General features: G+C 40.9%; 1 protein-coding gene and 3 non-coding genes across 4 annotated transcripts; all 4 read right to left on the reverse strand.

Moving 5' to 3' along the window:
- Positions 1-1,425: 1,425 nt before the first annotated feature.
- RPL13 (ribosomal protein L13) lies at positions 1,426-6,707 on the reverse strand. The gene is made up of 6 exons (XM_072422621.1): positions 6,616-6,707; positions 4,642-4,758; positions 4,212-4,353; positions 3,220-3,393; positions 2,691-2,747; positions 1,426-1,624 (listed from the first exon to the last, which is right to left on the reverse strand). The coding sequence occupies exons 2-6, from the start codon at positions 4,743-4,745 to the stop codon at positions 1,466-1,468; spliced, it is 636 nt and encodes a 211-aa protein (XP_072278722.1). The 5' UTR covers positions 4,746-4,758; positions 6,616-6,707; the 3' UTR covers positions 1,426-1,465.
- Positions 2,826-2,910, reverse strand: LOC140338754 (small nucleolar RNA MBII-202). The gene has a single exon (XR_011922318.1). It is a non-coding gene; the product is annotated as a small nucleolar RNA MBII-202 (small nucleolar RNA).
- LOC140338756 (small nucleolar RNA MBII-202) lies at positions 3,450-3,531 on the reverse strand. Its single transcript, XR_011922320.1, has one exon. It is a non-coding gene; the product is annotated as a small nucleolar RNA MBII-202 (small nucleolar RNA).
- On the reverse strand, positions 4,506-4,591 carry LOC140338755 (small nucleolar RNA MBII-202). Its single transcript, XR_011922319.1, has one exon. It is a non-coding gene; the product is annotated as a small nucleolar RNA MBII-202 (small nucleolar RNA).
- Positions 6,708-10,700: the final 3,993 nt, after the last annotated feature.

Raw genomic sequence — 10,700 nt, forward strand, 5'->3', positions numbered from 1 at the left:
CATGACGTCACTCTAGGGGACGTTTCTTCCCCTTTGAGTGACACGAGGCTCCCCTCCCTGCGCATGCACAGACTGAAGGCTGTGGTCCTTGACACCAAAAAAGTTGCCGACCAACTTAAACTGTAAGCATATCTGATGCAAAACGAACATTAGGGAGCTGCACCCAAAGGCATAGAAGTGGTTTTAAAATAGTGATTATATGAATATGCTGATCCTCCCCCCTTCCCCAACACTTCTCCACGTGGCCAGGCTCTCAAGAGGGATATAGAGCAAGTTACTCTAGTGGTTGCTACTACTTGGGCATTATTGCTAGGGGTTCCTTAAGAGTGCAGACTCAGAAAAATGACCACCAATGCACAAGGGAAAGGGGCTGACAACTATTGTATTAAAGGTTACCATAAGAAGTCTGTTTCTCACCACCGTTTCTTGCCATCTGGAGAACTAATGCAAAATTACGGCCTTAAATTTCTCTAAGCAACCAGAAAGAAGCACTAGTGATACCTAGAGCAATGCAGCATCCCTACAATCTGAAGGTAGAGAGATTGATAAAGCAAATAACCAACACCACTTTCTCACTTTTCCAAACAACCCCTTTGCTTCCTTTTTTGCCACGGGGAAGTATTAAATCTTTGGTCAAACTTTTACCACTGTGTCTATATTCTCATATATTAACCTTCTACTCCTATAGGCACAGCCAATGACACCCAACCAGCAGATATCTGATTCTCCAAAGGATTACAATGGGAAACTGCTCCAGTAAGAGAACAGAAAATTCAATTCACAGCAATAGTCTATTCTCAGCTACTGCTCAGTTTATCTATAGAGGTTGGCACTTTTGTGGGTACCATGTGGGTACAGTTTTTTTTTTTACCAAATACTGTAACAAGAGATTCCTCTTCCTCAGGGACTAAGCAGTTTTTACACAATGGGCATGATTGAAAGGCTCTCCAAGGCTGGAGGATATACTTATCAGTGAAGCTGGATGATCACGCAAAGGTGAAATGAATCTGGTCCAGGTTTGCTAACATCCATTCCAGATTTTTATCACCCAGGTTTACTGATGAAAGTGTATCCTTTCCAGCCTTGGGGAGCTTTAATAAATGGGGCCCAATAAGCAGAGTGTTGCTTAGTCCTGGAGTAATGAAAACGTTCAATGACAGCCCCTGTAAACATGTTGGGCCCACATGTAATAGGCATTTTGCAACCTCTGCAAAACTATTGTGGTAAACTCTTTAAACATATAGCTTTGGTGTATGAAAATATAGGACAAAAATTTTAAAAATGAAAATTTCCTTTCCTCAGACACTGCATACATAGCTGAACACAAGGGATTGAAACTCTCTCACACAGAGAATAGACAACCTGATCAAAAACTTTCAGCAAGTCATGACTGCTCTTGCTAGAAAACACGCGAGAAGAGCAGAATTATACAACGTTTTGTTTATTAACAGTTCCAGGCATAGATTTACTTTTTCTTATCCACTTCCTGTTCTGCGGCTTCCTTGGCTCTCTTGGCACGGATGCCAAAGAGACGTGCGTTGGCACGTGCCATACGCAGACTGGCGAAGGCCTTGAAGTTCTTCTCCTCCTCTGAGATAACTCTGGACTTTTCTTTCTTGAAAGTCTAAAAAGCAAAAAAAAAAAAAAAAAAATGATGCATGAGTATAAGCGAGTATCAGTCACCTCTGTTATGCCATTACCTTTAAACTCATCAGTGTTACATATTACTTATCCATGCAGCCACCACAAAGTACATCACTAGCAAGCCTTAAGAACCTGAACAATAGTAAACTATACCTAAAAACTAAAAAAATCAGCTCAGCATTTCAGAAGACAGTTAACAAGCAGCCAAGCATGTTTTATTGCAGAAGGGATATCACCTGTCCCTTTCTGTAATATATACTTGCCCACTTGCTGATCTTCAAAGCAAAACACAATTTCTGCTTTAAAAGCAATTCTGAGCAAACAAATAAGATCACTGGATTGCTAGTACTATTTTATTCTGCAACTAGAAAGTGATCCCAGTACTGGAGCTCGTCATAGGTGGTGTATGTTAGAATTCAGGTTTTATATGGATTGGTCATTGTGTAAAACTTTAAAACAAAACTTACATTCACAGACTAATAATAGAATTGGTGTGGACTGGTTGGCTATGCATTGCCTGGATGTAACACTGCGGTCCTAAGCAGGTACACCCATTTCCAAGCACACATTTCTTAAAAGAATAGCAATGTAGCTTTACACACAAGACGACCATATTTGCTACAATATACCACCATGCGCCCTGGCTAACAATGACCGTTGAAGTAGAAAAAAAAAAAAGAAATATACTTGTCTGATCAAATAACTCCACAACCCTTAGTGGCGAATCTGGTGGAGGTCACCAAAGATAAAAGGTAAAAAATGGCACAAACTGCAGTTTCCATTGAAGATATGTGGAAGAACCTAAATATTTTATGCTGTCATATCAGCAACATCAGTATTTTCTTTGGTTCCAAGCATATAAAGGCCCAGTGACTTCTATTTACAAAATGCACACAAATATGAATATTAGTTGGTCCTTTAAATCAGAAGACGACACTGATGTTACTTACTTTCAACTCACCACAACCAAGCATGCAAAAACATCAGAGAGAACTAGAGAAAGTTTCATGAATGATTAAAAAAAATACACAAACTACAAAACTTACCTGGCGGATTGGCATGACAGGGCCCTTCAGCTGGGTGGCCATCTTCAACTCTTCAGCCTGGGGGAAAAAAACAAACAAATAAGCAACCAAGAATAAAACATTTGTATGCCTTGTTCCACTGCACATGCAGGCCAAAATGTGTCCAATTTACAGTCATCAGCAGGAAAAGGGTTCAAAAAGTCATCACAGGAATGCAGAGATTCCGGAGAAATTTTCATCATCTGACTGTAAAAAAAAGTCCCATCTCCCCCATCATAAAAAGCGGATATCTAAAACAAGCAGTCAAATACACAATGTTTTATATGTAATCTGTTTGCTTTGTGTGACTGCTTCTGCTACACACCTGCTTGCTCCTACAGACTAAATTACAAATTCTTATTTTTAGCTTCAGCACATCAAACTCTTTGTCTTCATGTTCCACGCAACTACCTTCAGCTCCAGCTCCAATCATTATTAGGAGCAGCAGGTGAAAGCACGAGGTTACTTTAAAATAAAACACAAGGTGGCACACTATGAACTGTTCACTTACAGAGCTGTCTCCCTTCTTAGGTGCGGAGGGTTTGCGTGGGAAGATGATCAGTTTGGAGCGGTACTCCTTCAGCCTTTGCACGTTGGTCTGCAGGGCTTCTGTAGACTTGTTGCGACGACGTGGGTCCACGGAGATGCCAATGGTGCGGGCAACCTTCTTGTTGATGCCAGCAGCCTGCAGTGAAACCAGAATACTTTAGAAACTACATACAAGGAAATATAACACTCACAATAGAAGCCAAGGCAGCCATCAGAAAAAAGGGTTCAAGGGAATCATCACAGAGATACAGAGATTCCGGAGAAATTGTCATCACATGGCTCACCATCACTAAGACTAAAAAAACATGGCCAATTAGAAACCGGTCAACCTGTGCTTGGCAACCCCTTCTCAAGATATTAGCAGAGAAGTTGATTTGGTTTCTATACTTTGAAGGAAAAAGTATTTTGGGGACAGTGGTTCAGTCTTACTCTGTGTGCTGTTTGTGGGTCAGTGCAAAATACCAGGCGGTGCGCCCAGCTAAAAGGTGCTGGGGAGAACATAGTTTAAAGTCACATAGCCCACCCATCATTGCACATACAAAACACATATGCAATGAATCAAGCCCTTCACTTGTGTGTTGAAGAAAAGACCCATAGGAATGTGTTCTTGTACCATTTAAGGAAAAAAAACAAACACATGCATGTTGGAAGGCCTATGTGAAATGAACCCTTCTCCCTTTTACCACATCACATAACGTTAGCACAGTGGTGTATCTGGGGTTCAAACCCCACAGTAACAATTGCAGTTCTTAAAGCTGTGTTCAACCCAGAAATGTTCATAATCCAGATGGGAAAAAAATGTAGGTGGGTGGCATCCCCTGTATTGTGAACCAACTCTTCAGTAACCAGCCAAAAACACCCGGGTGGTTACTAAAAAAGACCCAGGTGTTGCGCCCAGCTAAAAGAGGTAATGTGTTAAAGTTGCTATGAGGAAAAAATATTCTGTAATATTACCTTAAGCTCCTCCAGGCTGAAGCCTCTACCACCCCTGATCTTGGTGTGATATCTGATGGTTGGACATCTAACCACCGGCCTGAGGGGTCCAGCGATAGGTCTTGGGGCGATCAGTCGTGCTTTGGCCTGACGTGCCTTTCGCCTGTGTGCGAAATTATACAGATCAGACCACATACGTACCACAGAACAGTTCTACTGTAACTAATACATAAAAGAAATAAATGTATTTTCCTATTTACTGCTGCCATATATTCGGAGAATAACATTTCCTAACAAAATGCTCAGCAAGAGCAAAATGACATCTTACAGCCATCAGCTGAAAAAGGGTTCAAATATGGAATCATCACAGACAAGCAGAGATTCCGGAGAAGTTGTCATCATTGGCTGTACAAACAAATAATACATAACATAAAAGTGAAATATAACTGACCTGCGGTCCTTCCTGGCGGGCTGGTTAAACCAAGTGGCCACTCGTCTCTGCCAGTCCTTGTGGAAATGGGGCTTCAAGATCATGCCATTTCGGCTGGGGGCCATGGCTACTTAATCCCTGGAGGAAAAAAAGAAAGCAGTGAAATTAATGGCGACACACCGATATAATCACTGAACTTTACAATAGTATAAGTTGACTGGTACAAAGTTAAAAAAAAAAAGCAGGAAACAAATCCTATAGTGTGATACTTCCTCCATCTCTTAGATTGTAAGCTCTTCAGGGCAGGGTTCTCTCCTCCTCCTGTGTCCCTATCTGTCACCTGTAACCCCTATTTATTGAACAGCGCTGCATAATATGTTGGCGCTATATAAATACTGTTTAATAATAAATTAAGGGAGCCGGTCAGAAAACTGCTACCTATCAACGTTGGTTTGGCTATACTGGAAGTCATTCTAGTTCCCAAGCATGTCATTGTGCCGGATGTTCTGCTCCAAGATTATTTTGTCATCAGAAATCAAACACCGAATGGAAACTTCAACAGCAGCCGTATTGCTAAAACTTAAAGCTTTAACTAAACTTCATGGTGTAAAAAGTAAAATTCTCATGGCCAGGTAAACTTTCTTGCCTAGGTCCCAGGTTTGAATCTGGCCAGGACACTATCTGCATGGAGTTTGCAGGTTCTCCCCGTGTTTGTGAGCGTTTCCTCCCACATTCCAAATACATGCAGTTAGGTTATTTGGCTTCCCCCAAAATTGACCTTAGACTGTGATAATGACTATGGTAGGGACATTAGATTGTGAGCTCCTCTGAGGGACAGCTAGTGATATGACTATGGGCTTTGTACTGCGCTATGTAATATGTCTGCACGATATAAACACTGCATATATAAATAATAGGGTCATCATGGTCTATAAACTTTTATCGACATGGGGGAACCCTTGAGATAACTTCCAGGTCATCAGGCTATAATTACTATATCTACAGATCACAGTACATTAGCATGGTGGTCAGTTGGAAGAATTCCTCTTGCATTGCTGGCCGGTGGGAAGAATGTCACCCTTCCAGATAGCCAAAAAGATCATCTGTGTCACTTAAACTGACCTGAGAGATATAAAATGCTCAAGGATCCCCTACCAACCCTGGTCTATTCTATCAAAACAATCATCCTAAACCCGGTCTATGTTATACTGTGGGATCTGCAGATGTCTATGGTGCTCCTGAGATGTTCTCACCGTTATAACCCCACTATTGAATACTGGTACGGTCCAAGTTATGACCAGTCTGCAGTCATCACATGTCTAGGACCTGACTATAGGTCTGTACACAGCCATCCAGACTACCCACACCCTACAGACTGCCTAGGTTTATACATTTATTAGTCATTATACTGTCTAATAAATACATTTACATATCTGTCTATTCTAAAGCCAACCAATTACATCTTATAGTAACTGAAACCCCCCAATCCTGATCTGACAATGGTTTCATCCAGGGAAGGAGCTGCATGCAGAAAAGCTCACCTCGTACAATCGCCTTTAGATCTATACAGGATCGCAATGCAATAAGATGGGGAAAAACGAAGGGGGGGATTTTGGAAGGATTATAACATACAAGTCAGTGGTGACAGGTTCTCTTTACCCAGGCAGCCATTGTGCACCTTCCATAGGGTTACACACAGCGCATTCCCATGCCAGGGCCACACAGGGCTCGGTGCTGGCTGTCCCTGAAGCAAAGTCCCGCCAATTCCTCTCCTCACACACCGGCTCCCCTCAACCCTAGCAACACACCGCCAGCCACCAGGCCATAGAGACAGAAAACTTCCCTAAAATTAGCAAAACTTTAAAAAGAACCCCTCAAAACCATTGCTGGGAGAAGCAGGAATAACATCCTGTTAACACCAGCCCGATATAAGCAGAAAAGAAGAAGGATGAAGGCGGATAATGAAAACGAAGGCCGAGAATATCTCCAACATACCTCTTCGGGGAGAAAATGGCCGAAAGGAAAGGAAGAAGCTTTGCGGTGCACTATGGGATATGAGTCGTTCAGGCCAATTCAGAGCCAGGGATCGTTTCAGCCAATAGGTGTCTTCCATCGGGTCCCGCATTGTCCCAGTATCCGTCTTTGTGCCAACGCTCTGGGCACTGCCATCTTCACCTCTTCTTGGTTCTTCTTCCTACGTCACCCGACCCAGGCGTGGGATCAGGTGACATAGGTTGGAAAAAAAACTTACTGGTCTCACAGCGCATGCGTGAGATCGGCAAATATTTTTTACTTTCACAAAAAGGCTCCTTCTGCGCATGCCCGAGCACCCAAGAGCCTCCCGGGATGCGTGTTGTAGGTATCTCAGGAGGCCTTGCACTCCCATTCATTCTCGAATTGCCTAGGAGATCGAGAATTAGAGGGGAGTGCTGCACTCTTTTTTTTTTTTCTTAAAAAAGAGTGCTGCACTTCAAAAAAACCTAGACTAGGTTATGTAAAGTGAAATTTCTGAGTTTAGGTACGCTTTAATTACTGTAAATCACCACACCTAATTGTCTCCATGTTGATCCTGTTTTATGTAAAGCGGACCTATCGACACATTTTGTACATTTTATACAAGGGTGGGTGGCTAAATCTATTATATATTGGTAAAATTTGTTTGGTAATTGTTTTTTAAATACTTTTATTTTTACATTTTTGGAGGAGGACCCCTCCTTCTCAATAGGAAATCCGCGGCTTCCTGGGATACATACATCACATATCCCAGAAGGCTCAAGGCTGCTCCTTCTGCACATGTCTGATCTCGAACATGCGCAGAAGGGGCTTTCCTAGAATGTAAAATAAAAAAGTGCTGATCTTACACATATGCTGTGAGATTTTTTAACATTTTCAAGGTTGCGCGTCTCTTTTTCTCTCGCCTGCATCGTGTAAGATCAGGTGACATAAGAAGACAAACCTGGAAGAAGATGGTGGCGCCCGCTGTCTGAACCTCAACAGAAAGAAGGAAGATGGGACTAGGACTAGGATCACAGAGGGACCAACAGATATACATTTGTAAAGGTAAGTGTCTTTTTTTTTTTTTACTGAACATTTCACTTTAGGTTTTTGTTTTGTTTTGTTTTTTTACTTTTATGTTTTGTTTAGCTACTAGAAGCATGTATATCTAATTTCCTACATGCTGTAATATTACACTATTTAGTTATCCTGTTAATAGTTTAAAACCATACAGAAAGTAGAACTGAAATATGTCCCTGTGGGTTTAACCACATTTTTCATGCTTCTTTCATTACGATCAACATAATCAGAGTTCTGTGTACTTTCCTGAAATAACATCAATCAGAAACTTAACTATGGGTCCCTATTATAATAATAAAACTCCATGCCACGACCCAATGACTGAACAATAGTACAAACATTATTACAAATACAGTTTTTTTTAAAGCATCAGCCTATCAACTTCACTATGATATAATATATCTTTATTTAAAACTACCTTTTATTATTATTATTTTTATTATTATTAATAAACAGTATTTATATAGCACCAACATATACCTCTACCTTTCTGACCCGGTATAAAAATAGTCCCCCAGCCGCTCTCTTAGCTCCTCCAATCACCTACTAATGACTTCCTCACTCATTACTGCATCACACGCACGGCTCCAAGACTATTCTAGAGCTGCCCCGATTCTCTGGAATGGTCTTCCTCATCCTTTTCGACTTGCTCCTAATTTCTGCTCATTTAAAAGAGCACTCAAAACCCATGTTAAGCACAGAACTATGTTAACAACATGGCTGGTACTCCAAACTTATAGCAGTATACATGTAGCATGATTTATTCCATACACCTCAAAACTCACATTTGACATTTATGGAATTGCTTCTTCAAGAGTATAGTACACGCAGGAAACTATGCACAATAATGATGGTGTATCTATAAAAGTTAATCCAATTCTCATTGCTTCAAAGACTCATCAAGCATGGCAGGTCAAAAATACTGGTGATAAGCAGACTGAAGAAAGCAGAGCAAGTCACAACAATATATATATGTTATCCAAGAATGCAATGCTAATGATCAGGCAATAAAGTTGTAAAACTTCAACGGGTTTCCTGAAATCATAATGGCTAAAAAAGACACACCTTTTTGTCAACAAAAAGCTTAAAGGTACCATACTGAATTAAAGCCCAACTCCAGGCATAATTCTAAACTAGAATCCCAGCAGGTGTCAGAAAAAAAGCAGCTTGTGATTCAATCCAAAGCTGTTCACAGAAGCAGGTTTTTGTTGCTACAAGGTGTTCCCTATCTTTCAAATTCAAAAAGATGCTGCACCTAGTTCAGCTTTTCTCAACCTATTTAACATGGGGGAACCATTGAAATAAATGTCAGGTCTTTAGGGAACTTCTGCTATAATTACTATATAGGAATGCCTCTTACATTGCTAGCTAGTGGGAAGAATTTGACCCTTACGGATAGCCAAAGAGATCATTGGTGTCATTTAAACTGACCTGAGAAGCATAAATTGCTCTTTGCTCAATGAACCCCCAGCAACCTCTGGAGGAACCCTAGCTGAGAAACACTGCTGTAGAAGCAGGATGTAATGGATCTAGACCCAATAAGTCCAGAGCTGGGCTTTAACATAGTGTTTAGTTATAGGGAAGGCAAGAGCATCAATGCACAAAAGTATGTATCACTTGCTAATATTGCTAATCTGAAAGTTTATTTAAAGCCAAAACAGTTGTTTAGAATACAATAGGGAACAAATGATTGGTATTTACTCTTGTCCTTGAAACACAGCAGGGGCTGGGGGAAAAATCTGCTCTTAAAAAGTTTGCACCCAAATAGGGGTCCCCATTGAAAGATTTCCCAATATCATCATCCTAATGTCATCTAGCATGACAAAAAAAAGTTTAGCTTAAAACCCTGGCCAGGTACTTGCAGTCTGTGTGCTATGGGAAGATAATACTTGTGTGTGTGGCGACTATTGGCCTGGTGGTTTAGCACTCTGACCTTTGCAGCGCTGGGTCCTACGATCAAATCTCAGCCAGGAATCTATCTGCATGGAGTTTGCATGTTCACCCCGTATTTGTGTGGGTTTCCTCTGGGTACTCCAGTTTTCTCCCACATTCCAAAAACATGTAGTTAGTTTAGTTGGCTTCCCCCAAAATGACCTTAGCCTGTTGTAATGACATATGACTACGGTAGGGACATTAGATTGTGAGTCCCACCGAGTTACAGCTAGTGACATGACTATGGGCTTTGTACAGCAAAACTTAATACGTGGGCAGTATATAAATACTAGTAAATATTCACTCTTAGCATATTAAGAAGATGGTGATTGATGTGGTTCCTTTTCCACAGAGAATCAAATTTCTGTCATAGGGAAGGTATCCTCAGGCCAGATGCACTTTTGTAATGAATTTCTACACCTATGATTATGTGCACTATGGAACGACAGCCCATTTATTTTCAATGGAATTCCAATTCACCATATTGGACATTCAACAGACACAGATAAAGCACATTGGTTCCTGAGGTTGGCAAACAAGAGTGACATGTAAGAATGGCCACAAAGGTACTATTAAAAATTAATAGTGCTACATCACACCAAAGTTAATGTCTAACTCTGCACTGCAGCTTTAAAAAAAGGATTTTATGTTCTCTCATTATCAGATCTGTTCCTTTATGATCCCTAACTTGGGAGCTAGGAACTAAAGTAGAATCTCCCTGGAAAACATAGTGAAGATTTATCCATTGGGGAAAATTAAATAGTAGAGATAACAAAGGCAAAAGATTTGCTGCAAATTGGTCACACCACGCATAGGCATTTGTGTAGTAGAATTCTAGTAGAGGTGCAATCTAAATGCAGCGGCTGGCCAGCTGCAATTCAGTTTTAGGATTCTTTTGGGAGCCAAAAAAAGGACTTTGTGGACCAGATTTGGGCCGCAGGCCAGAGTTTAACACCCCTGAGTTATGAAGACGAGGAGAGTTCTTTTTTTTCTCTTTGTAATGCTTTGGAAAATAGGAAGGTAGGGCTGACACAATGTGCTTTGGCATTTCAAACTGTAATGTCATATCAAAA

This window comes from Pyxicephalus adspersus, chromosome 9 (assembly GCF_032062135.1).
Source record: "Pyxicephalus adspersus chromosome 9, UCB_Pads_2.0, whole genome shotgun sequence".
Classification (NCBI taxonomy): Eukaryota; Metazoa; Chordata; class Amphibia; order Anura; family Pyxicephalidae; genus Pyxicephalus; species Pyxicephalus adspersus.

Coding starts and splice junctions, on each gene's coding strand:
- RPL13 (XM_072422621.1), bottom strand. CDS start 4,745: ATGGCCCCCAGCCGAAATGGCATGATCTTGAAGCCCCATTTCCACAAG. Junction 4,354..4,641: donor CCCGCCAGGAAGGACCGCAG/GTCAGTTATATT, acceptor TTTCGCACACAG/GCGAAAGGCACGTCAGGCCA. Junction 3,394..4,211: donor TCAGCCTGGAGGAGCTTAAG/GTAATATTACAG, acceptor GTTTCACTGCAG/GCTGCTGGCATCAACAAGAA.